This window comes from Gymnogyps californianus, chromosome 2 (assembly GCF_018139145.2).
Source record: "Gymnogyps californianus isolate 813 chromosome 2, ASM1813914v2, whole genome shotgun sequence".
Classification (NCBI taxonomy): domain Eukaryota; kingdom Metazoa; phylum Chordata; class Aves; order Accipitriformes; family Cathartidae; genus Gymnogyps; species Gymnogyps californianus.
The window spans coordinates 149822904-149850742 of NC_059472.1; the positions used below are offsets into that span (position 1 = coordinate 149822904).

At 38.0% G+C, this 27839-nt stretch overlaps 1 protein-coding gene across 2 annotated transcripts in view; it reads left to right on the forward strand.

Annotated features, from left to right (window-relative positions):
- The window catches only part of ACBD5 (acyl-CoA binding domain containing 5), a 30618-nt gene extending 4431 nt beyond the window's left edge, over positions 1-26187 (forward strand). The window contains exons 4-13 of one of the 2 annotated variants that reach the window (XM_050891319.1): positions 2498-2609; positions 2739-2771; positions 13459-13596; positions 14368-14568; positions 15299-15405; positions 17400-17676; positions 19012-19211; positions 20793-20837; positions 21133-21242; positions 25082-26187. In XM_050891319.1, the coding sequence (XP_050747276.1) occupies positions 2498-2609; positions 2739-2771; positions 13459-13596; positions 14368-14568; positions 15299-15405; positions 17400-17676; positions 19012-19211; positions 20793-20837; positions 21133-21242; positions 25082-25094 (1236 nt within the window). In that variant the 3' untranslated portion in view covers positions 25095-26187. Of the gene's footprint in view, positions 1-2497; positions 2610-2738; positions 2772-13458; positions 13597-14367; positions 14569-15298; positions 15406-17399; positions 17677-19011; positions 19212-20792; positions 20844-21132; positions 21243-25081 lie in introns of both variants that reach the window. The other variant, XM_050891317.1, reaches the window with a different exon arrangement.
- The last annotated feature ends 1652 nt before the right edge of the window (positions 26188-27839 follow it).

The following is a 27839-nucleotide window of genomic DNA, read 5'->3' on the forward strand; positions in this document are numbered from 1 at the left end:
ATTCTAAAAAAACCCAAACTCTAGTAAGCCTCCTGTGAGGAAGTCTACTTACTTGACCCTAATGAAGCACAAATATTCTGCCTCTGTACAGATTACATGTAGGGATTGGAGAGCAAATGACTTCTTGCCTCGCTCAGCTTTGAAACTCGGGAATCTGTTTACCCTGCTTTGGTGCTGTTTCAGCTCTCACATTTGAAATACTAGCTTCAGCTTTTCCAACCCAATTGATTCTACTTGAAATGTCAATGGAAGTGCATTTCAGATGGATCCACGGGGTTGTTCCATCAGCACATACTGCACTAATCCTTGTGGTGTTACTGTGGGCATTCTGCTGTTGCTGCATAGGTATCCATGTTTAAGGGGGCAAAACCCCACTTGTATACTGATATCACAGGACTGTGTTTAAGGGTGTGTAAGATTACCATACTCCCCCCCTGCCCCTGGGTCATGTCCCTAGCACTTGCACATTGTGTTTGGGCTGTACATGCATCAGATGACCCTGTCACAACATACTTTTATTGTAAACTTGTTCGGTGTTTTTTTTTTCCCTTCATGTGGTAGCCTTGAAAATCGCAGCTGTTGAGGAATGTGTCTGGGTGAGGTTTTGATGTGCTGGTAGGAGATGACTAAACATGTCTTAGCTAAGATGAATCTGAGCTCAGGTGTATTTTGTTTAAGGTTAATTTATCTTCCAAGTAGCATTTCTGAAATTTTATATTGCAATACTGTTTAATTTATTTACACTACAGATATATTGTTTTGTTTTATATTAGAAATGAGTGATATCTTAGCATAAAGAAGTGTTAACACTATATGGTGTTTCTAATGTAAAACTAGTCTTCATATATGAGTTGTCTGACATCCAAAGAAAACAGTAATTCAGGATACATAGTAACTTACTTTGCACTTGCAAATTTTAAGATTGCATATTATGCCTAGTGGCTATATAAGTAAGCAATTGATTTTGTTTGTGGAAGTATTTGCTCTTTTCTTGCTCACCTAAAAGCTAGCAGTTACAAAACTCTTATTTTAACAGAAACTGCGGTAAGATTCTAAGAATTGCTCCAAGTTGCAGAGAGAGTATATTGAGGTCTGTTTAGAATAGATGAAGAGCAATTATGTGCAGACATCATAGAAACACACGTATGAAACAGTTTACTATGGAAGTAAATATATAGCAAATACAAGTGTTATTCTAGAATAGGCTTCTTGTTTCTCTCAATGCTATTGAAGTTAAAAAAAAAAATAAATCACAAAACTGCCCTATGTCTGGTTCATGTCCAGCTCCATATCTGAGCACTGAGCATTTCTCGCTAACAAATATGGAATGAATTATATACATTGAATAGATCAGAGAAGTGGCAATGAAGCTGCAGTTTGATAGGATTGTTGTCTCTTGGTATCCTTGACGGGTTTGCAAGTGTTGACTTGTTACCTGCTAGCCTGCCTGGAGCTCCAGCTTTGTGAAGTAATGCTGTAGCTTTTGCTTCTACTACTTAGTGATGTGCTTGATGCTTTTAAGCAGCATGTTCTGTGGCAACTTGTACGTCCATCTGTTGCTTTCTTGGTGCTCTACTGGAGGAGGAGGTGTACTGTAGCTGTTAGTTTGCTTCTACCTGAGTCTCTTCCTATAGCTATTGCCTCTTTTAAAAAATAATAATTAAAAAAGTAGAGGATGAAAGAGGAACAAAGCTATCAGCAAAAAGCTTGATTGAAAGGACTTGAACTAGAATGGGACAATAATATCGTATGCTTTTAAAATAATATTCAGTTATTGAATCTCTTCTGTTTAATCTATTTTAGATTTAAGATTTTGCATTCCTATCAGATGATCAAAGGTACTGGTTTTGTAATTTAAAATGAAGAAATCTTTATCAAAGGAAGAGCTCCAAATGACTTCAAGAGCAGAATTTGGTTCTAGTTTGCTCTGCTAAGTATGTATTTGCACTGTCCCAGTTTTGCTGTATTCTGTCCGTTTTGTTTGGGTTTAGATGGACCCAGTAGGGCACTTCTGATCTGTTCCTTACGTTCCATTGAAGATGGCAGAGTTTGACAAATAGGAAGAATTCTCTAAGAAAAAAAGTCTTTCAGTTTCATTTTCTTTGTGGGAAGACTTGTCTATAAAATAAATTGCATCAGATAACAGCAGCCTGTTGAACTTTGAGTTGGTTTAGTTTGAAATTGCTGAAATAATGGATTCCAAGGTCTACTAATATTGTGCTGAGGCAGTCCTTTAGTGGTGGCAAATGCATTAGCTCTCCCATCTTCTCTTCACCTAAAAAAAGTTAATACAGCTAGTTAAGATTCTTGTTTGGTAAATTAGGTTTATGTTGTTTTCATTTAATTAAAAAAAATTTAAAAATCGGAATAACATGTTAAGTGACTTTGTAAAACTCAGTAATATTTCACTATGACCAGCAGTTTCTAAAATCAGTTGAAATGAATGAATCATTGAAATGCTGTTTCATAAGATGCTTCGTATTTTGGACTTGTGCAGATTCTTGAGAGTATGCCAATGACGGACAAAGTTGAAGAATTACTACAAGTAATAGGCCCGTTCTATGAAATAGTAGAAGATAAAAAGAACAGAGGATCTGACCTAACCTCAGGTTTGGACCAATAACTTCCTTTATACTACTGATAATCACAACTCCGGATTTTTTGGGGGCTTGTTATCTGTAAATGATTTTAAAGCTAAACGTTGCATCTTTCTGTTCATTCTCTTTACCATATGGCAGTTCAAATGGAGAAAGTCTCTAAGTATTTGGAAGGTAGGAATGATAAATTATGTGTAAGTCCATCTTTTCCGTTGTTTTGGTGCTGTAGTGACTTCCTGCTAACACTTGTGACTTCTGGGCTTGCCACCTCGTTCGGTTGGATTTTGTTTTATTTTGCTTTTGAGGTACAAAACAAAGTTAGACCGAGGAAGCTGCATTTTTAGTCCTTGTCTACAGGCTTTTTGAGCTGCTGAAGGAAGCCTCTTCCTGAAAAAAGGAGAGTATTTAAAACAAGGAAAGAGCTCCCCCAATCAAATCTAGTTTCTGCCTTTCTATTAAGGAACAACTATTTGAAATACGTACTGCTACATCCTGATGTAGCTGTGGATTATCAAACTGCATGCAGAGCTGGTAATCCAGCTCTGTCATCTGATCTAAAATTAAAAAAAAAAAAAATCCACAATCAAAATCCATGCTTTTTTTAATCATGATTTCTCTAATATATACAGAATCTAAGATGGGTTTGTGAAACTTTCAAGTTAAGTTTTCTGAGGCTCAAGTTCATGAAGGGAATACCTATTTAAACATTTTAAATCTCTGACAAGTGGCAAACCTAGTAGTGTCACAGCTGCATAAAAATCAGTGTTGTGATTTTTATTTAGCAATACCATTGTGAGAATGTCTTGATAATAAGAGTTATTATGTTACAGGTAATGTGTTCATAAGGTTGTAATATAAGGCTTACAGTTGTTTAAATCTGGCTTAAAATTGTGGTTAAGTTTTACCCTGTTGCATTTCAATTTTTAAAACTGTTTTTAAAAAACAAACCATTGCACTAATTAATTGGTTTAATGTGTTTAAGAAGTAGGAGTCAGCTGGTTAAGTTGCCTTTTGTGTGTGGCTTTTTCCCCCCCCACCTTAAAGGAACATAGTTTTGATTTTGGTTTTGGTATCCAGTCTCAGAGAAGCAGAAATAGTTTGTCATTGTTTTTGAGGAAAGGTAATGGTAGAAGTTCTTAAATGGCCATTTTGAAAGCTATGTGACTTTTTTCTCAACTAAAATTGTGTATACTTCATGTCTGGGATTTAATGAGTTTGACTGACAGCTGGATTGATGGGCAAGATTATAAGAGTATCAGTAGATTCAGGTCAATGATCTGTGTAATAAGGATTTACTTGGACTTGGTGTCTATGGCACAGTGCCAAAAGCCACTTCTTAAAGTGACTTACCTAGGCAAACAGAGAATAACAGAAGTTAAACCATACCTGTTTCAATAACAAATTTAGCATACTTGTTTTTTAAAGAGGCAGCTTAAACAAACAGGTAAGTAAAACAGAATAGCAAATTTCAGCTTTATCTTGTTCTGTCAGTGTTGCAATAAATGTGGTGATATTTCATCATTCATACGGTTTAAAGCTGCAACATCTAATTATGCCACAATGAATTAAGAGAGCATTTTCACAAAGTCGGTTGTATGTTATAACTTTACCATTGCATTTAAGACTTTGACACCCTTTCTTCAGCACTCTTACCACTTCCCTGATTAAAAGTGAAGATGGAAATAATAATTATTGTTTACAGCACAGGTCTCAAAATACTTCACGGAAGTATGGAAGCATGACTACCTTCAGTCTTTCAGATACACACTAAAGAATAGAACCAATCTGCCCAAGTCTGTGTTTAGAATGATGTAGACACTGGTGACAATACTGTTAAACATTGATACATGGTTATGTTTTGATTGTGTTAGTTCCTCCAGTCCTGTTTCTTCCCCTGCCCCCAAGCCCCTTCTCTGTGGCTTCAGTTATGGAAGGTGTTTTTTCATGGGCAGGCAATTGATATGTTCTGGAAACTGGGACCCTTGTCTTGAGTCTCCTACTTCATACTGTACTCCCCCATCTTCTGTCCTGTTCTGTTTTGAGTTCGCCTTCCGTTCTTCTACCATCAGATTTTAATCTGTATGAAGATCATTATCTAATTGTTTAAGAATTACATGCCACTTCCTCAAAATCAACAGTATTCTTGAATTAGTCAAAGAGATTGTCTGGAAGTTTAGTGTACATCAGCTGTGGCTGGTGTATCGTCTCCAGCAGATTGGCCTCAACAGAAAACTGTAGCCTTTTAAAATTGAATTTCTGCTCCTTGTGGTTCCATTGAAAATGTTAAATACAAACCATTGAAATATTGTCTTCCTGAATCGATAGAGCTTGTGGCTCTCCTTATTAAAGAACACTGAAGCCTGATGTGCCAGCATTAAAATGGCTTGTAACATCTACTAGACAACCAGGACAAACTTGCCAGATCCATGGGTTACAAATATCCAGACTTGGATGTGTTGGTAAAGAAAGGAAAATAGAAGATTCCCTCCACTAGGCTGAGCAAATCTGAGGGGTATTTCAAAAGCATGTAACCTGGGTAGTGTTTTGAAAGCTCATCCTGTAGCTGTGTGAGAAGCTTAGTTTCTCTGGGAAGTTAGTCAGTAGTCTCTTTCTGACAGGTATGAAGTACTTCTTTACAGAGAAAATTATTTACAAATATTTTTAGGTACATAAAATAATAGACATCAAAGAAGAAAGTGGGCTCTTAGCCGTCATAGCGCTGCAGAAGAGAATAGGTAGCTCTTGCAGTATTACAGAAGGACCCTTTCATTTGCAGCTGCTGGAAGAGTAGAGGGAGGACTGTCAGGTAAGGTGGGGGTTGCTTTAGAAGAGCAACCTTTTAACTTTTTGCACTTGCTAATAAATGCACAAGAAATCTGATGTCCAAGTCAATGCTAAAAAGACAAAGAAGCTTCAAAATACCAGTGAATTTGAAATTTTCAGAATGGGCATTCAAGCTTTCTTGTTATGTTATACCCGAAGAAGCCAAAGGTGGGCTAGAACTGGCACCCTGCTGATCTGATACTGGGTGAAAAATATTGAGAGTTTCAGAGCCAACTCATCCTTCTAAATGTTTCCTTGAGAATGTTTGTGGATGGTTTTTTTCTGAATGTGAGTAAATCCAGAGGGGGGGCAAGAAAATCCCTACCTGACAGGCCTGTGCTAAGTTACCTCAACAACTAAGCAAAGTATCTGGAAATTGTTCACAAGTTCTTCAGTAAAATTTTCCTGTGTACTCTTTCTGCCTGGTGACAAGCATTTAATTTGTTTTAAAATTCTACTAAATAAAGATGACCCTTCGCCTTTATGCTGAGTAGTAGTACTCTTTGTAAGCCTTTGAAGACTAAATGTTGCCTCCAGTAATGACAAGTTATGCACTGCAGAGGCTGTGGAAAGTTTCAGCATTATAATACTCCTGAACTTTGTCATCCTAATGAGTGTTTCTCCTGAAAACTTTGCTCCCAGCTGTGTTGCAGTTGCACCAGATGAAGCCCTGGTGAAGCAAGGTGACTTGTATTGCTGCATATGCTGGCTTTCGGCAGTGCCGATTGCAGTGTAGCATGCTTGCGCTAGGAGCCCATACACGGCATTGCTTCAGTAGCAGCTTGTGTGAATGGCAGAAGTTGGCCTGTCTCACAGACAGATACAGCTGTTTAACAATTTGCTCAGTGTCTTCCTGCACTGCATACGGGAGCTAGGTTTAAAAGATGATACTCACTGAGGCCTGTGTGCTTTTAGAACAAGCAAATACATATAAACACTTCTATTTCAAGGCAGTAGTTAGTACAGGACATAGGTCAGCTTGGAGGGGAGGATTGCACTTGAAAAAAGTGAGTCTGTTCTTAATTATTACTTTCCAGGTAGAAACCCTTATTCTTACTCTTAAAATGCAATATATTTTCCAACTGTGCTTCTGTAGATTGCATATGATTAGTTTCTCTTTTCAAATAGTTTTATTTTCTCAAGAGCTTCTCATGTTATTTTCAACATCTTTGCTTTGTAATGGAGCATTTGGTGGCATGCTCTTCCTGCTTGTGTGTGGGGCTCTTCTGTGAAACACCCTCTGTTTGCTTCATAAGCTCACTTTTTCATTTCTGTTTTACTTCAAATATACTTGCTAAACTGATTTCCTTCCTTCTCCTTCCTCTTTTCCTCACTGAGATTTTTAAGGAACTCAATGACTGTGAATCTTCTTAATGCTTTGTAGAAGAGGAAAAAGAGCTAAAATCCCTGTTACTCTGAAATTGCTATGCTTTAGTAGGATATGTTGAATGGGTGGCAGCACCACAGCTAGGAGATGCATTAAGGCAGGGCAAGCATGGGGCAGGAGGAGCTGGTGGGTGGGTGAGAGAGGTTTTTAAAATTCCGTCCTTTAAACTTTTTCTCCTCTTCTAGTTTCCAATGATAAACTAACAGCTATAATCAAGGTTACAGGTTATATTCAGGGAGGCTAGTGTGAAATTTACTATACAGATATTTTTGTTAATATCTCAGTAGTTTAACAGCTTACCTTCAGGAGCGTCTAGAACATTCTCTGCAGCGTTTGCTGCAGGATGTTGTTATTATAGGATTAAGGGCTGGGCCAGCAAGTGCCAAAGTCAGTGGAGAGTCTTAATGAGATGTGGATCAGTGTCTCAAGCTGTGGCTTGTCCTGTTGCAATATACACTTGCTTTGGGCTTTCCAGTTCAAATCTGAGCCTACTTTGTGATTCGACTTCAAACTGATGGTTTTATGCCAGTGCTGTCTAACAACGTTGGAAATTAGGGCAGAGCATCAGTATAGCTCAAGCCTGAGGATATCAACAGCTCCTCTCTCATGCAAGGTAGTAGAGAATATGTCACCACAGGGTGAGCAGCACAGTATTCAAATGTGAAAATGTAGGAATAAAAATTGTTTCTTTCGAAGTGGAGGGAGCTAAGAGGAGCTTTCTTCCATGAAAAGAAAAGCCTGTCTGTATGCTGTTTCATGCTAGATTGAGTCAACAGTAGCAGTTTTTGTGCATAATTGGTCATTGGACCTGGATTTTTTCCTCTGGCCAGACAACAGTTCCCTGCAAAAGGAAAATAAGTTGTCAAAAGCTCTTCAGGCTTTGAGAATCTAGCAGATGTACCCACTTGCTATAAAATGTTGATGTCTTATATTTTAGAGGTCTCACTTGTAGTTAAGATCTTGTGATGAGAGAACTGAAATCCAGATTTCTCACAGCTCTGTTCTACAAAGACAAGCTACAAAGAAGAAGTAGTAGACAGAGGTATGGGAGGCTGGGGAAGAACAGATGTAGGTAGTCGTATCTTGATTGCTCTCAGAAAAGTGCCCAGTGGGCATGGGCTGGTGTTTCATGCATAGCTTTATTATAGCAAAAATAATTACATCTTAGAGGCTATGATTAAAGTATGGAAAAGCCATCTGTGTTATCTGTGAGGCTGTGCTTAATATGGGCATTGTAAAAGGCTGTTCAACTGGTAGGCTTGGAGTACATGGCAGGAGAACATGATCTTAACGTTATTTCCTGTTTGTTTTTTTCTTGTACAGGGAAAAACAATTTTTGATTCAGGCTACAATATTATAGACCAGAGTTTCTGGACTATAGGTGACTCAGCAGTATGGTTTTCTGTTGCTTTTAAGCATAATTCAGTTTTCTTTATGGGGTTCTGAGTTCACTATGTTCATGTTTTGTATTTTCTGGGACAAAACTCAAGAGTGTAATACTCCTCTCTACTTGCCACGCAAAGTAAAAGTTCCAAACATTGACTGTATCTCTTCCACACAGAAGAGAGCTTAGCAAGTCCTGCTCGTTCTCTCACAGGGAAGTAGTACCAGACATGAGGGCATCCTGGATCCTGGAATGATCTTACTATTCTTGCAAGTTACTATAAATATCTAAGAAGCAGCTATTCTTCATGTTCATTCTCACACGTGATCATTGGCCAAGGCGTTGACAGTAGGTTGGCAAAGCCTGGATTCATTGATCTTGCTGCATATGCACCATGTAACTGAACTGCGTGTGCTTGGTGGCCCTATATTCTGCATGTCCTGTGGCCTTTGTGGAACTACCTGGCCATGCTGGGAATGCCTATGGGGCAGCTGCTGTTCTCCCTGGGCTGCCCTCTGTCAGGAAATTCCAGGCAGGTTGTCTCTACTGGCAGAAGGCTCAGGGGTGACAGGGAGGCGGGAAATGTATCTAAGTCAACCCAAAAACTTGGTAACTGTATTTATATGGAAAATACTTTGAAAATTCAAGGGAACAGGTGCTGATGATATGGATGGAGATGAGAAATTCTATAGATATTGAACAGAAAAGTGTAAAGGTCCAGGATGACTAGTCAGTAATCCTAAATACCATACTTGCAAGTTAATATAAATGTCTAAGAAGCTGCTATTGTCTGTGTTTGTTCTTATCCACAGACTATTGTTCTGATGCTTATACATGGTAAATAAAGACATGGATATTGTTGATTAAATTGTTTTTTGAAATACAGTGGCATGTCTTCAAGTATAACAGCTTGAAAAGCACATGAGCAGAGAGGAATGCTGAGAAAACAAGGCTGTAGTCTTTTTGGAGTATATTAAAAGAAAAAAAGGAGGAGAGGCTTCTTTTTCTCTGTTATAGTAAAGTTTAGGAAGACTAAACAATAAAAAAGGAAAACTGTATAGAGGAAGATCTGGCTGCCATGATCTGTGTGTTTAGGGAATACACTTTTCAGAGAACTTAAACTTAACGCACTTAAAATTAAAAGTGATAAAACAGTGGTAGTTAAAGTAAGGAATTTTATATTTTTCTGTCTCTATTTTTGACAGACCTTTCTAAAATCTCTTTTTATTTGTGATGGCAGCTTGTTTGAGTACTGTAGAACAGATGTTACAGATCAGGCTGGGCCCCTGGAAATTTTCTTTGTAGTGTGCTGTATTAAAAAGAATGGAAGGAAATGAGGGTATAGAAACTCTTGTTCTTCTAGCTGAAGAGCTTATTGCTCCCAGATGCGTGCATGTACTCTTCCTTTCTCACTGCGATCACTCCTTGCAGTGAACTCCTTGCAGTATTGGGATACATCCTTTTCAAAAAGGAGGTGGAGATTGGTGTAACGAAGTGTATTGGAAATGGCAGAACGTGGTGCATAAACTTGGAATTGAAGCAGGGAGCCTACTTGGATCAGTAACAAGCATGAAACATCAGGTTGTGATGGCAAAAGAGAATTCTAGTTACCTGATTATCAAAACGATTTTGTACAGCACGTAGGTCTCTGAGACTTAAAAATTTTGACAGAGCTTGAGTCTACTTAAACATAGGAGTGCAAAGAGATCCCTATATAAGGTGCTGTAAGTGTAGGTCATGGAAATAATCTTTCAGTGGCTAAGATTTTCCCACTATTGAGCAGATAGTAAAGTTATGGTATTTTATAAAAGCATATAATTTTTATTAAATTATGAGGGTGTACACAGCTAGTTAAATGTTTTATGATGTTTCACCTGCTGTTGTAGGCTGTTTCCTGATCACTGGTATTTGCAAAGAATGAAAGAGGCTGTAGGACTTGTGTGAGATACTGTGTTGTGCTGAGCCAACCAACAGTACAGCTCCAGCAGTGCATGTTAATTTTGTATAAGAATTATGTGCCTGTTCAGAAAACCAAAAATACGAGGCATTTGAGAAAAACCTGCTAGGCTAGGTTTTCTTTGTAAAATGACCCTTGAGCTGGGGCAGATCCACAGAGGCATTTAAGCTCCTCACTCCCGTCTGGGTAACAAAAATTGCCTTGAAATATGTGGGGAGTTAGAAATCAAATACATATTTTTGAGAAACTTGGCCCTGTTCTACATGTCATTGAGAAGAATTGTAGTGCTGCCTTTAAAGCAATATATTTAGAATTGCTCTTAGGTAATCTCTTAATTGAGCTGACACAATAAAATAAACATCTACTGAAAGCTTGTAGAGAGGCTGTGTGTCTGTTCTTCACATCCTTTCCATCTCGCCATTTTCTTCTGTTTAAATCCTTCTTCCTTCTGTTTGCATGTTGTTACTGTTACACAGCTCTTACTCTATAGCATTAAAAAAAAAAAACAATCCGGGATTTTACAGTAGACTGTAACTCCTTGTATGACTACAGAGCAGTACAGCTTTGATTTAGAAAACTGTCACAAATCTCACAGTTTGGTGTTGCAGGCAGTGAGATGAAAATAATAAACCAAGAGGGATTCTATAGTATCTAAACCAGGGCAACAGAAAAAGCTACTAACATTTTGCCTGCAGTTGAAGTGGGTAAACAGAAGGAATAAAGGGATGGGGGATGGGTGGGATTAGCATAAAGCAAATAAGGTTTTAAAAGCTTGCTTGACTCTCATCATTCATATTGAAATATACTTTCCTCAAGAAGTAGCCATTAACCTACCAACAGGGACTGTAGAAGACACTACTAGTTGGCTCTGTTTAGTCTTTAACTCTGTCACCCCCAGTGTTAGTCATCATTGCTGGCTTTTTAGCAGATACTCGGAGTAACAAGGAGGATGGCAGCAAACTGTGGGTTTACCATGTAGTAAAAACAATTGGGGATGGACCTGATGAGGACAGCAGTGTAACGGTTCTGAGGAAAGTACACAATTAAGCGTGGTATTTCAAGTGGCCAAAACTCTGTACAATGCTGTATTCTTCAGAGTTGGCATCAAAGCAATGCCTCTTTATAGTTTTTAGGGGCACTGTTGCTAAGAATGACTTTGTGGAAGAACTATGATCCTGATGGATTTCAGTTATTCAGGTGTCCTATGGCATGATACCATAAATTTGTTACTGATGATACTTTCTCTCAGTTTCACCTCTTTATTTAAATATGTGATGTGTCACTTAGAAGTTTCCCCAAATGAATAATCTCCTTACTGAAATTAAGTGAAGAAAGAACATGCTTGAATATTCAAAGACCTTCACTTCAAAAAGAAAAAAGTAAATCCTAAGAAAAAAGCTTATGGTATAGCTGGAGCTTTTTACAATATCTTTGGTAGGGTGAGGAGCTTTACAGTTTTCATTCGCCTTCCTTGACAGCTAAATGTTCCTCCTAGTCTTGTCTTTCCTGTTTACTCCCACGACTGGGTAGGACACGTGGATGATTGTGCCCCCACCCCCTTTTTGTTTCAAAGGGAAGGGTGATGCCTGCCTTACCATGCTAAGGGAGCTGTGTCTGTGCTTAATGATCATGCTGTGAGGACTTAACTGCTACCTTATCCTCCTCACACTGCTGCTCCTCAGAAAAATATCTCAAGAATTGAGTTTCACAATTAATGAAAAATGCTTATGAGAAATAAACTGGGAATATGTTGGGATTTTTCTTTTGTGAAACAAATTGCCTTGCAAATAAGAAGAGTTCTTCAGTGAGGAGAAAATGAGCATGTGATCACTTATTCTTGTAGTCTACAAGACAGACAATAGCTTTTCTAGTTCTCTTTTTACAATAAAGAAGCAGGGTTTTTTTAATCTTCAGATAAAAGGTTGGATTAAATCAATCCAAAACAGTGATGCAGGGTGCCCACAGAAACCTTACCTTGGAGTAAAACTGAGGTGAACAGGATATTTAACATTCATTATTTCTATACAAGAAGTTATTTTGCCCCTGCCCCCCCCCCCTTTTTTTTTTTTTAAAAAGCACTATGGATAAGCTTTGAAACTAAAGGAGTGTGGGAAGGCTCTTCATTGCAAGATTAAAGCAGAAAACCCTTAGCTCTAAGTTACCATACAGCAAAGAAAGTAGCAGAGCCGGTTTGGCAACTCCAGTATAATTGGATATTATTTTGCTGTTTAATGTTAAGCCTAAATGTAAGAATTAATCTTTCAAGGTTCTGACAAGGGAATGTAGAAATTATGCAATGGAATGCTGTGGTCACAATTAAAACAGACAGACTTCAGTCTTGGGGTCAACATGTAAAATGTGCGAGTGTCTCACAGAAACTGTCCCTTCTTTGTACCTTAATTGCTCTGTCCTAACATAGGAGGCTTAAATGGTCATCAGGATGTATTTAACCATGCCTTTTTTACAGGAGGTGGTAGAATTGTCCCTTAAATTCTCCTTATTTTTTAAGAATCTTTACCTTGCAATTCTTTGTACAGTCAGAGTGAATTGTTTGTGATCCTTGGAGTAATCAAAGATGTGGAAAACAAGGATTTAGCAGTTACTTTGTCTCTTTCAAGATTTTTTTTATATACTTATGTAACTAGACATGCAAACAAATGCTCAGTGTATTTATTTCATCATCTTTTTCACTGAAATCAGAGAATTTATTTCCGTATGCCCTTTGCCAGATAAAGATCTGTATAAACTTGAGTCGTCTTACCGCATTTTGCGTCTGCTTAAATAGCTGCAGGAAAAGATGCATGGGATATTGTATTTACCTTCTTATGTGAGAATCCTGTTGTTCACATAATTGAATAGAATGTTTTAAAATTTGCCTTTGAGTTGAGAGCAGTTTTGAAGCATTTCAGCCCAAAAAGGAACTTCTATAAAAATACTGACTTCTGGGTTTAAAAGAACATGACCATATTGGTCCTAGTGAAAATGTTACTGCAGCTATACCATATATATGGGTAATAGTCTTGGTCTGAGACTCGGTAGTGAACGTGGCCTGCTGTCTCTTTCCAGTAGGCTTCCTCAGAATCATTGAGGGTGTCTTCACCAGTATTCAGGCACTCTGTGGTGAGCCACAAAAGAGAAACATTAAACCAATTAAGGAAGAGCTTACAGAAATAAAGCTGGCATTATTTGGTACATCTTCTAATATGGAAATACTTTTGTAGAACTATGACTAATAGTTTGAGGGGGGGGAGGGTTGTATGTTTGTTTCTTTTAAAATACATTTTTTTTTCCTCTTTGAATTTTTTATTAGACCTTAGTAATGTCATGAATTCCACTCCAAATATAAAGGCTGTGAATGGAAAAGCTGAAAGTAGTGATAGTGGAGCAGAATCAGAAGAAGAAGGGCTTCGTGAAGAGGAAGAAAAAGAACTGCAGCTAAATGGAACGGGTATGTTTTCTGCACTTGGACCGTTGTCTCTTCCAAAGTTATTCTTACCCACCTAAGTGGCAGAAAATCCCAACGGATCATGAATGCTGTACTTCTTTGGGAGAAATAGATGCAAATATACGTGGATGCGTGTGTGAAAAATGGCAGTGTCTCAACCTGGTTTATAAGATTTAGAACTAGTACAAATTTGTGAGCTATGCCATACTATTTTTGACTCAGCTAGAAAGTTCTGTCAGTGGGTTAGCTAAAAGCCTGTACCCTGTATAGTTTTGGATTTTGTTGCCAGTGCTGTTTGTAAGAGCTGTGAATGGCTACATGGGCTGTAACAGTAGAATTGAAAATCACTTTTTTTTTCTTCAGAGAAAATAAAAGAGAACTTTCAGTGAGATTTGTTTAGGGGGTGCATAAAGAGTTTTGAGAAATACCAACATCAGGTGAAAACCAAATGAAATTACATATTTAGAATTCTATAAAGGTTTTTTCCTCCAAGGACATTAGGATTCTTATTTAATTTATCAGAGACACCTGCTTTGGATTTGCTTACTTATGTTTTAAATATCATCTGCTCTTTATGCAAATTGAATTTTATATTTACACTTTTTACAAGAACAGAACAATCCCTGCGAATGTGAATCTAGGAGCATTTTTATATTTTGTTCTGCAGATACATTATACATACAGTCCATTAGATACTTAGCTACTTGAAGAAATATGTTTTGAGCTATTAGGTGCATAGCTTTCTATTTGCAAGGTTTTCTTGTTCTTTTACAGACTATAAGAATGCGAAACCAGAATCAGCAGCTACTAAAGATTTGGAAAGTATTGTTACTAATGGCTGTTATAAAGACAGCTTTATCCCAGATATGCAGAATGGCATCCAGACCAAATCTGCACTGAATGGCTTGAACCCGGAGGAAGAAATAAAGAAAATGGAGCCAAGCCTAGAAATAGCTAATAACAGTGCTCACCAAGGTATTGTCCTTGCAAGACCATGTTTTCATTTGCACATGTTTTTCATGGAAAATACGTCTTTTCTTGAAAGCTTAATCCTGGGCTTCAGAGACTAGCAATGGTGTCTTTCAATTGTAGAAACCTGAAGAAAGGATACTCCAAAAAAAATCAAGTTTAATACCAGTTTAAAATAAGGCTTCCTTTTAGGATGTCCTACAGAAAGAGAGGTTAATTCAGAGACAGAGAGGCCCAAAACTACAGAAATACAATTGTTTTCTTTTAAAATCATTATACTACCTTTGCAAATACTATTTGCCTTTGAAAGCTAATTTGTAGTGAAATGAAAATCACTAATATCTTATTTGTCATTCTCAAAGGCTGAACATATTATAAATGCCAGTTTGTTGAAACTGATGTCTAAATATATAATTTTAAAACTAACAGATAACTTTAGGCACAACTGCTTTATACTAAGCTTAGGAAGGAGAGTGGAATGAACAAGGTAAAGTTAAAATTATCAACTTATAATGCAGAAATGCCAATATGAGGTATAGTTTTCTGATTAGTAAAAGCTTTATATAATTCCTATATTAATATAACCTCTTTATTCAGACTCTAACTTTAGGATGACAATCGTAGATAAAAGGGGCATGAGTTGAAGCTCACCTAGACATTTTAACTCATTGCTTTACTCTTTGCCAGGATTACCTCGCATTTACAAAGCATATGTGCGGATCTCCTTTCCATACAGGTGCAAATGAAGAGAGTACTGAAGAGGTCTCAGCAACTCAGCACTTAACCAGTGATTCAGACAGTGAAGTTTATTGTGACTCTATGGAGCAACTCGGACTAGAAGAGGTAGGGGCTTAGTATTCCTAGGTGTATTTTGAAACTGGTATGCTTATTTTAAATAGGTTCCTATCTATCAGGTGAACCTGGACATGCAGAGGTAAATGAAGTAACTCATGCATACCTTTCTCCTGTTTGGACTGTCGGTTTTTGTTCTTTTTCTTGTCAGTCTTTTACAGTTTGGTTACTACTGATCTAAAAGCCTTGAAATTTTTGCCCCCCGAGAATTTATGTGAGGGGAAGGTATCAAAAACAACAGTACAAAGAAACTAAGGGCTGTGTCCACAAATGAATTTAGGGTCTCATAACATATGTAGGGATCAGAATCCAGCTATCTCTAAGAAGCAGGGAGTGTCTTTGTAACAATGAGCTTTTTGCGTGCTCTTTTTCTGGCCTGATGAATCCTGCATTTGTTTCTTAGAATAAATAAAGAGTAAGCCTTAGCAGGTGGCCTGTAGGCCAGTGCCTGAAAGTGGCCTAGGTCTAAAGAAGTGGGAGATTACAATGATTTCTGGGTTCTCTTGTACTCTTTTCAGCTGTAATGTACGTCTCTGACTTTCATATAAAAGGTGGGCACCAACTGTGCTGGCTTAGATTTGACTGAATATGTGCTCCTGCTCGTTGTATTAACTGTAGTCTTAGTTGACTTACTGGCTTGGACCTCCTTCAGAGGACCAGTTTAAGTGTGGACTTTGTAGATTATACTCAAACACCTAGTTTCCTGATTCTGGGGAGGAATATATGAATGATGCGTGGGATCAGAAAGACCAGTAAGCACTCTAATATTGTATCATTCTGTTGTCTAGCTGTTTCCTGAGGATCTAGAGAATTCCTTTTAGCAAATCAAAATTTTACCCAGTAATGAAGCATGTTGGGAAAGGTGATTTGGTAGAAGTGCTGCAAGCTCTCTTATCTAGGTGATTTCCCAATCATCTTGTGTATCATTCGAGCTTGTTTGAGATTCTTTAATTGAAGTGGGTGGATAATTTGTCAGAATTGCCCAACCTGCATGAGAAAAGTTCTAGTTTTGAACAAAATAACAAATGTTCTGGTATATGTAAATAAATATACAAGTAGAACTACAGATGGATCAATTCAAACTAGAAGAGGTTTATTTAAAGAATTAAATACAGCTTTTTATTGGAAAAGATGTAGCAAACACTCTGTCCTTCAGTTCTGATGATACAGGTTTATGAACTGCTATTTGACAAATGGGATTTTGGCAGCAGTTTCCATTTCTTTGCCCCTCCTTTTGGTTATTTTGGCTTCTTCATGGAGTTATTTTTCAGCTAGCTGAGGTCCCCAGTCTGCTTCAGCATATACTTGTGCAAGTGCTTGTCCTTGCGCTGAACAAAGGGTTGCTTGAACCATCTTAAGGCAGTCCTGTTGCAGAACATGTAATTGTGACCTGAAACGCGTATGTCATCCATTTTTAATATCTTCCTACAGTACCACTGATTTTGAGTGAGAAGTTGATAGAATACTATGCCTTTCTTTTGTTTGGTAAGAGGTACAGGGTGCAGCCAAGCTGTTTTGAACAGGTTGATAATAAGAAACGTGATCTCTTTGCCGTGAGCGTAAACACTGCCTACTCAAGGTTGCTAATAGCACGTGACTTTTGACAGTGTGGCTCACAAATCCAAGTTAGGATACTACTTCACTGTCTGGGAAGCAAAGCCAATTTTACAAGGGAAAACTGAACATTTTCAGATCTTAATGTTTTATTTTAGTGATTACTGAGTATTACTGTATGTTGGAAATGTCTAAAGTAATTCCAAGTGGTATCACTGTTTTGAGAATATTTGCCTCAAATGCTTTTTCAATCTGAAAAGGACATTTAGACAATAGTAAGCACATTCTACAGGAAAACAACTGCTCCTGTTAAAAGTTAATTCTGGGCAAACTATTTTCTTAAATTGAAAGTAGATATGATGCTTCTTCCTTTTTATTGGTTAACTGTCATATTTTACAGAATTTAATTACTTGCTAATGTTAATTTGTAGCCCTTGGAGATCATCACATCAGCTAAAGGATCTTTAAAGCATTCATCCCATTTCTTGGATGTAGATCACAGTCTTCTGTTAGAAAATACGGATTTTCCAAGACACGCTTGCATGACTTATGGGAATCTCCAACCTGGAAATACTGTAGAGGGAGCAGCTCAAGAACAAGGCGAAGTCAAGTGTGGAGGAGAAGATGGCAAAGCCAGTAATGGGGGCCCTCATAAGGAGAAGAAAGGTGGAGAAAAAGCAGATTTCTACAGTGTCAGAAGAGGGAGAGGTACTGTGCATGCTGCTTTTGTGTTCCCCACTCTCCTGACTGCCAGAAGTTACTGGTGCCTGAGAAGCACTTGTCAACATTGTCCAGTAAGATAGTCATGCTATATAATGCTTCTGTCCTTCACAATAAAAATAGGTAACAAAATCTGAATTACAGTGGGTACCAATCAGTTTTGTCTTCAGAGTATTTATTTCATTCATAATAAGTATTACAAAAGGATTTTCTTGTGTTGTGGAGATCTTGTATAAGCATATTGGCTTCTTCTGTTTTGGCATACCTTAAACTGCAGCTGCTGTTTATGGCACCTGTGTTTTTAGAAATGTAATCTTCAAAACCTGTCTATGCATGAGAAGAGTTTCTTTACAAGTTACATACTTATTTTTAAATGCATATGCATTTATACCTCTATGGTGTCTTATTTGAAACCATGAAACATCTTAGAAAGGTACCAGTGACACATTGTTTTCTATATAATTGGAGTGTTAGCCACACCTTTGAGTGATTCTGATACTATCTGATTCTTAAAACTTAATGATTCTTAATCACATAATAGTCCAGATGTTCAGTTTATGTTGGACCTCTGCTCTATTTAATTCTGTAATACTGTCACCTAGGAGCAGCACCATATTCCAGTGGTATGACTGTAAAGTCAAGGATAAAGTTTTTTCTTGTACTGAAAAAAAAAAAAAAGCCAGAGAGTATTTTATTTATATACAGCATGCCTTTTTGTATGGCACCTATATGTAATCAGATGCAAAAATTAAAAAGAAAATCCAAATATAACATTTATGTGGAAAACTATTATGAAGAACATATTATAGTTTAACCATCTCCCCTTCTCTCTTTTGTTGTTTTACTTACGTTCACTACTTGCAGACGGAAGCACGATATGCTAGCTGTATATAGTTTAAAGGAGCATTGTAGGTTTCAAACAATTATCTTTTCTCATCGCTCTATTCCAGTGTTCTTTGTTTTCCAGCTGGAGACTGTGCCAAACTTAAAACACACCTACCCTTGATAATAAGACAGATCTTACTTTCTTTTTGCTAGGGCAGAATTTACTGCTGAACTTGACTGGATGTGAATTAATAATTTTTTGCCAAATGTTTATGCAGTTCTACGACCTTGGATGATACTGTCACACTGAGGCTGTAGGGAAACATCTCAAATGATGTTGCAGTAACCTCCCAGTGCTTTTGAACTGTCTGAATATAGCCTATGATTAGGAGTACCACACTCAGTTTGGGAAGGAGAAAACTGAACTGTTAAGCACTTTCAATAGAGTTGGTAGCCCATTCTGTGTTTTATGTATCTATTTTTTCTCCCTCAAACCAGGGCATAGACTTCAGCCTCTAGGAGATGGTCCACAAGGTGGACAGATGGGTAGTGGAGGGGACGGAGAGCGCTGGGGATCAGACAGAGGACCCAGGGGAAGCCTCAATGAACAGATTGCAGTAGTGCTGATGCGGTTGCAAGAAGACATGCAGAATGTCCTTCAGAGGTTGCATATGCTGGAGGCGGTTACAGCATCACAGGTATTATTCATTGAAGTTATTTGATTACTTTTTATTAAATTTTCTTGGATATTTTTATGCTTTTTCAGATTAAAATTTCAGATAATAGTTTCTTAAACTGTGAAGACATTTCAGTTATATTCTGTAGTTTATTCCAACTTAAAATTTCTTATCAGTACCTACTCTCAGGAACACAATTCAGGACTCTTGTACATGTGAGCAAAAACATGCATTTTGACCTAGAAATTAACCATATATTATTTTACTCATTTCTGATGAGACTAATCTTAGCCATAGTTATTGATACACATTACACAGTCGCTATATGGAGATTCTGTAGTTAATGTTAGTAATACATGATCCCAGATAATTTCTGCATCAGTAGATCTCAAAGCATTTTCAAAGGAAGTGAGAAATTATCTTAATCTTCCACACTGGTAAATGTTTGCAGGCAGAACTTCTGATTCCATTTTTCAGTTAGCAGAAGACTGATTCTTCATAACATTCATTCCCCACAAAGTAATCCAGCTTTCTTGGAATTTCATGTCATGTGTAGAAGATAGGCAAAAGAAGTCTTAAGCACATGTGATATTTATTGATGTAGTGTTTCTTTTTCCTTCTGTTTCAATGGAAATAGTGTATATTCGGGAGAATAGAATATGCTGTGAATATAGTTGAACCAGCAACCTAAAAATGTTTGGTTTTGTTTGACTTGCTGATATATTTTGATCTACCTGAGAATGAGAGCTGTACAAGCAGTATCCTATGGGATGCACATACTCCAAATCTAAGGCAGCCAGGGAAAAGGATTTATTAAAACCCTGATTTTGCTCCGTCACAGCTATTCAAGAATCTGATGTTTGGATACAGATTTTCTTTTTTTGCCTGAGCAATATATGAAGAAATAGTAAAAGATTCTTCCCCAGCAGTTCATGCTGTGCTTGGTACCCTTACCTAAAGAGAAACAGAAGCTTCTGTTTCTCTTTCACATAAATTAAGAAAGACCTAGAAAACTGACTGCTTTGTTTTTGTGGAAGCACCACAATAGTGTATGGGAATAGTCTTGAAAAGTTTCTGGTACTTCTCATTTTCTGGATTGCCTGGAAGATTTGGAACAGAGTATTCTCTTTCCTTTATGTTGTTAGAGTTGCCTGTCGCTATAGCTCAGGGCAGACTAAAACAGTGCTTTTTGCCTTTGTGTAGACTAGTGTTGAAACATGTAATCATGCAAATTAAGCTGCTGGGATTTCTACTTTGGGTTGCAACTGCTGGGACTGGACCAGAGTTGAGGAAGTTGCGATGACAAGTTGAGCAGGGGGGCCTTGAAAAACTGTAAAGAGGTCCAGTAAGTGACACCAATTCATTTTTTTAGCACACAGAGATGTGATAAAAATGCTATAAAGCGTAATGGAAACAGAAGAGGTAAGTTGGAAACTAAGTGGTGAAAAGGGGGTTGCGTGGGGGTGGTTCTGTTCCTTAAACTGTCATATATACAGATTGCAAAGCCTTCACAAAAACTTCATATTCTCATTTTATGAAGCAGAAAAATTTTAATTGCAGCTTCCTTTTTTTATACTTACCAGCCTTTGTTTGTATTTAAAGGCAAAATCTGCAACACTACAGTCAAATTATCAGCCCGCCTCCTCTGTCAAGGTAAAATATTGTTTTTTCTATTTGTAAAAAGCAGTGTGAATGGTGAAAAAAGATGAGATTAATATTTTATATCTAGCTCTTAGTATGTGCTTTTCGTATTGTCTCTCCCTTGACTAGGAGATAAAAAATAATCTGTGTCTGAAGAAGTTATTTGATTTATCTTTTTTTCTGGTCTTACTAGTATTTTCTACTTTGATACTGTAGCATTTGAAGTGATTGAGAAGGATACATGTGGTATTCAATATGTGCCCACAGATTGCTGACTAGAATTTTCTTCTGTTTTCCTTAGAAACCATCATGGTGGCCCTTTGAAATTTCTCCTGGTATTTTAGCTTTTGCTATGGTATGGCCATTTATTGCCCAGTGGTTGGTACATGTATATCTTCAAAGAAAGCGAAGGTAAAGACATGCATTCAATGGGGCATATATACTGTATTTCATCTGTTTTAAATCAATACGTAGTATATCGTGTTATTTGGACAGGACATAAAATACTGCCTTCGTGCATAAGAAGAATGCAAGGGTATGCTCTCAATAAGGCTTTGACAGTGTATCTGAAACATCAGGTCAGTATCAAAATGGGGAGCTTGATAATAATTGCTTTGATAAATCCTGTTTCCTTCAGTTCTTTGTTTCAAGACATGTCTTGCTTAATGTTCCATTGTATGTATCAGTGACTCGTAGCTCTGAAGATAACAGGCTAAAGCAGATTGTACAGTAGAGTCCTTGGTATGGTTATGATAGGAAGGTGCGTGTTTCAGTCCCAAGAACTCAAGCCAAATGCGCAACAAGAAATTCTGGAAGCTAGTAGGAGTGCTTTCCATTAGCTGGGAATTCTAGGAAGAGACGTGTAGTTTTCTTTGCCTTGAAAGTTTCTCAGCATAAGAAAGTTAATTTGGCTTTATATGTGGCAATTTAGGTTAAATCCACGAAGCGTGATACAGGATAAATAATTTCAGTGAGCATACACAAGTGGGTGAGGCTGGATAGCTTGGAAGTGTCTCCATGACATTCTTTGACCCTCTCACTCCAATATCCTCTTGAGCCATTTTCACTACTTCTAGACTCCCTAGTCCCCTTGTGCCATGAGAAATTTTTTTCCTGTCAAATCCTTTGCAGAGTCCCATCTGTCACCTATTTCTTATTTAACATTTACTAGCACCTTACTACGATATTTTTGTAATGTCTGCTTTGACTTCCTTCAGCTGAAGGACAGTTGTATTCTCATCTTACCTTTTCTGAACTCTCTAAGCATCAGAAGATCAAGTGAATGTTCTCTAGTTGCTATCTACTTCAACCTCACACCTGACTTAGCTTAGTATGCTCTGAAGTTTTTTCCTCTCTGTTAGTCTGCAGAGAGTCTGCATATGTGTAGATCTTACTAGAATTAGCTTAAATTGTTCTAGCTTTTTAATGTTTGGCAGTTTTTATCGTGTAGTTTTCTCTCATACGGTAAATCACAGAAACACAGAATGGTTGAGGTTGGAAGGCACCTGTGGTCCAGGTGGTCATCTGGTCCAACCCCCCTGCTCAAGCAGGGACACCGAGAGTCAGTTGCTCAGGACCGTGTCCAGACAGCTTTTGAGTATCTCCAAGGAGGGAGACTCCACAACCTCTCTGGGCAACCTGTGCCAGTGTTCATCTCTCCTCATGGGAGAGATGCTCCAGTCCCTTAATCATCTTCATGGCCCTTTGTTGGACTCTCTCCAGTATGTCCATGTCTCTCTTGTACCCAGAACTGGACACAGCACTCCAGGTGTGGCCTTTCCAGTGCTGAGTAGAGGGGAAGGATCACTTGCCTTGACCTGCTGGGAGGGATAACGCAGCCCACAATACCATTGGCCTTCTTTGCTGCAAGGGCACGTTGCAGGCTCATGTTCAACTTGGTGTCCACCAGGACCCCCAGGTCCTTTTCTGCCAAGCTGCTTCCCAACTGGGCAGGCCCCAGCATGTACTGGTGGCTGGGGTTGTTCCTCCGCAGGTGCTGGACTTGGCACTTCCCCTTGTTGTACTTCATGAGGTTCCTGTCAGCCTATTTTTCCATCCTGTTGAGGTCCCTCTGGATGGCAGCACCACCCTCTGACATATCAGCCACTCCTTCCAGTTTTGTGTGATCTGCAAACTTGCTGAGGGTGCACTCTGCCCTATCATCCAGATTTATTCATAAAGATGTTAAACAGGACTGGACCCAGTACCAACCCCTGGCATACACCGCTAATTGCTGGCCTCCAGCTAGACTTCTGTCACTGATCACCACCCTCTGAGCCCAGCCCATGGTACTGTAAACAATACAATGCCCACAAAGGCTACAAGTCTGCCAGGGAGTTACCCTGTCTCAGAGCTGTCATTAGCAGCATTGGTGTTACTTGCACTGTCTGTTGAAACCAGAGATTTCACTACTAAGGCTTTTAGGTAGTTACACACATTTTCCTCACTGGTAAATGGAGATGTCCGTTTCATCAGCAAGGACAAAGTTTTTTAAAATCAATACACTTTTTTTAGTATCTTATGTGAAGCTCCTATGAACTTTAGTGTTGTTTAGCTAACGGCTCTCAAATGGCCGTGTTCTCTTTCTCTCTCTCTGAACACTATGCTGTTCTTGTAAACCTTTTTTGATCATCTATTCTGACCTCTGTAGCACCCTCAATTGATTCACAGGTTCAGTCAGAAATCAGTTTTTAGAAAAGCACCCTTTCCAGCAATTTTTCTAATATATTGTTCTAATGATTCAGAGCTTAAATGAATAAACAAATGGTACATTATTTTTAGTTTGGATTTGTCTAGCTTCAGCTTTCATCCACCGGATTTTCCTAGATCTTTATGTACTTGACAAAGAGCCCGTGATGCGTTTTCCATGGGTACTTTATGGCTATCACCAGGTCATCTCTTAATCTCTTGCTTAAACAAAATAGATGGAGCAACTGGAATCTCATTTTAAAGTTGTTTTCCAGTCTTGGGATGATTCCGGTGGCTCTTTCCCGAATGCTCCACAGTTTATCAGCATTCTTTTTGAGTTCCGGACACCAGAATTTGTACCACAGTCTACTAACAGTAATACCAGTATCTCTGTGAGACACAGAGATAGCATAGCCCCAGATAGTCCTTGTTTTGTTTACTCATTTGTGGATCGTATTAAGATGAGATGAACTTCAAGAACAGAAACAGATAAAGAATTGTCTGTGTTCTTCAGCTTTCCTCTTTGTTTCTGAAGAAATCTACCCATAGCCAGAATTTAAGGACTATCTGCTTCTGCATCCGGAGTTCCATCTCCTTTAGCAATGGGTAGGAAGTTGATCAGGTACACTCGGAGAGAAAACAGAATTGCAAAACAAGAGACCTCTGTCCCATTGCCAGTTTCAGCTTGTACTCTGTTCAGGTGTGTAAGCTTTTAGGCAACAGCTGTACACAGTGCACATATTGACCGTATCTGTGTACTTTTGGTTTTAAAATACATAAAACTGTCCTGGAGCAGAAACCAGGAGTCTGTGCTACTGTGTGAGGTTTTCTCATCGTGAAGCTGTGGAGCTGTGACTCCTGAACTCTTGCACAGTGGAGCAAATTCCACGGAACTCGTGGAGAGAAGGCCTTCTGTAGCCAACAGCTTTGTGTTTAGCTCATGTCCCTGGGAAAGGGGTAGCTCAGCTCACTCTTAGCACCCTGCTGTACGGCATTCTGGCTGGTTTAGGTCTTCTTCTGAGCTCCTTAACCTGTCTCATTCCCTGATAGGGAACTTAATGCTGAAAATCTGGGTACTCATATTGGAGCCTTCACTGAAGAAAGCTTGAAAACCTGAATCCTAAGGGCTCTAAAACCAGATCACAGATAAAAATATATTTTTAATAATAATTGAGAGTTGTTTAGATTCAGCTCACGATTTTAGAACATTCTGATTGCACATTTTCTGGAATCACTGGAAAACCAGCTCTCAAGTGTTGCTCTGCTGTGAGCCAGCAAACCACTGACTGATGTTGTCAGGGACTGTTCTCAGGAATTTCATCTGCAGTTCAGAGTTCTTAGTGATATTTTGTACTCCTCCGTGTAAGTTGTGCCAGTTCTGTAAACTTGCAGATTGTTTTGTAACTTAAGAGGGCAAATTTTCAGGTATCTTGAAGCAGTGTTGTATTTTAATGGATTGGAAATCAGTCACATGTAACCTTAATTGATTTGTTTATTTAGACAAATGAAAAATCATCTCATGTGAAGGCACATTAAACTAATTTATTTGGTTCTTATTCTAGAAAACTGAACTGAGAATTCATGACTTTGCTTAAAGACTGCTAGGAGAAGATGGCCCTGGAAAGCGAAGGAATTCTGAATTCTCATAGAATCTCAGAATCTGGGATGATGTTCCTTCTGTTACAGTAATATTTTGTACTACCTTTGAGCTAAACATTTAAGGACTAACATTATTGAAACTTGAATGATTCACAGCTCCTAGGTTACAAATAAAATAAACTTAATAATTCCATCCTCAAAACCATGTGAACATTAGTTATTTTGGAATGTGCTTGTAGAGGGGCCTTCAGTAATTACTGGTCTTGCCGATGTCAGGTGATGAAGAGAATATCATCTTTGTAAAAGAATAAGTGAAAAATGTGTAGAACTGTCACTTTAATCACACTGTACTGTCACTGTACGATCACAACATCCCTGCCTGTTTTTCCACAGGGTTACATATTATCAGATGAAAGCACTAATAAAGAATGAATTCAATACATTGTAAGCTCTTGGAAAAATACAGTAGAGCTCTGAGGAATTCAACTGGTTATTTTTGCTGCTAAACCAGTGTGGGGCAAATTTCCATGTAAATTGGTCAGAAATGAAGTTGAATCCTTTGCTTATCTTTTAAGATTGTACAGGAGATTTGGGAATTGATATATGTCTTGAAAGCTAGAGCCATTAATAACAGAGGGACTGTCAAATAGAAGTTTGGAAACTGTGTGGTACAAGGGCTCCATCTAAAGAGGCTGCACCTTATATTTTAACTTTGATAATTGTATTCTCGTTGACAACAGCTTGTTTTAACTGAAATGCATAGTTTAGGCACAAGGTGCTTTAAAATGAGATGAAAGCTAGCTCTAAGTATTTCTCTATAATTTTAAAAAGCTCAGTGCACTGTAAGTTTTCTGTTGTCAGTTTATGTATGTCAAATTAAAATAAGATTTAATCTAGCCCTAATCTATTGTGGACTTTTCCCAAGTCATATTATGAAAAATATCAGTTCTGGTATTTCTTTCTCTCTTATCCTTCTACTTCCTTTCAAAACACAACTTTTCAGCTAATTTTGGTGCTGATTCTTTTTTTTTGTTCACATAGTACTTATTAACCAATGTACAGATAGAGTTACAACCTTGTGAAGTTTGCTTGATTAAAGCATGCTTTACACTTAATTTTAAAATAAATTAATATATGTTGTCTAAATCTCTGGAAAAGGGAAATCCACTAAAATGAGATTTGACAGAAAACTAAGACATTCATTTGCTACAAAGAGTTACATCATAACATAACCTGTGTTTAAGATCTGAATCTTCAGAAATTTCACCATATTATTGATGTGCTTTCATTCTCCACCTGGACTACATCTTACAAATGATTTTTGAGGAAAGTTATTTTTTTTCTTTCCTGAAAATCTTTTATAGTTTGGAAAACATTTTTCATATAAGCTATACTGTATAAAAATGTAATCACAGAATTGAATGTTTGTTTTACCAGAGCAATTTTAATCTTGTTTTTAGTTAAGTATGGGTTTTTTTAAGAGTTACTTTTCCCCTCTTCTGATTTTCTTATTGTAAAGCTAAATGAAAAAACAAAATGGTCAGAACCTCTTTCAAGACTGCTGTAACAATCAGGTGGTTTCACATGCCAGAGATGAGTTTTGGCATGAGATGTACTGAAACCTCAGGTTTGAACAAAGTTTATGCTGGAAGGGAAGTTCTGCTGTGACCTAAAGCCATTGTGCCTGTAGCTGAAAGTTCCTAGAGTGATTGATGTCCTATCATAAAATGATAGAAATGATTATACAGGAAGGATATTCTAGCTTCAAGGTCACTTTAAAAAAAAAACCCTCCTGAAGCAGCATGTCTTCTGACAGGACAAAGCACCCTGGAGTGCCTCCTCCCCCAGTTGGTCACCATGTTCCATTTAAGCATCTAGCTTTTAGAGATGGTACAGACATTCTCAAAGGTACTAACTGTTACCTTCCCACTGAAATAAATGTAGGCATGTGCCATCCTTGTTATTTATTCATGTTTCAATAAATCAATCCTGTAATATTTTGTATTTTATCTTGAACTTTCTTAATGTTTAGTAAATGCTGTACATTGGATGCTTTGGCTGTACAGAAGAGCCTGCTGGCTGTATTGTGAAGCAGCACTCTCAATCTTAAAGTTGTTTTGTATTACAACATCACTCTTATAACCATTTACTTGTAATTCATAACTGGGCCTCAGCTGCCAGGGGTATCTCAAATTTACCATAACTTGAACAGATTTCTAGTTAGCTGGTATTTCATCTTAACAGTAAGGAAAAATGATTTATTTTTAATAATTTGCCCAGATAGGAAGAGAGACAGCTTTAACTTGGAGAAGGTGGCATAAGCAGTTCATTGGAGCTCAGAACTGGGATATGTTGTTCTAGCTGGTGCTCTCCCCAGGAGGGCTGGCAGTCAAAACAGTTACACATAGCACTGGAAACTTCTAGACCTAGCTCAAAATTGCACTTCTGAAGCAAATGTCCAGCTAGTTTCCTGCAGTGAATCAAACTTCATCTAAAAGCATGGGTTTGCTCTGGATGAAACCAGATAGAAGACATTCCACCTACTAATAGGTGTTCAGCTGAGGAAACCAGAACAGAGCCAGGTGTAAGTGTGTGTGGGACAGCTGTTCTATCCCCAGGGCCCTCTGTTTCTCTCCTGCTCAGCTCCTGTGGCAGCACAGTAAGTGCTGATGGAGATGGAGCTACTGTCTTTGACTCATTCTAGTTACCACAGAGGAGCAG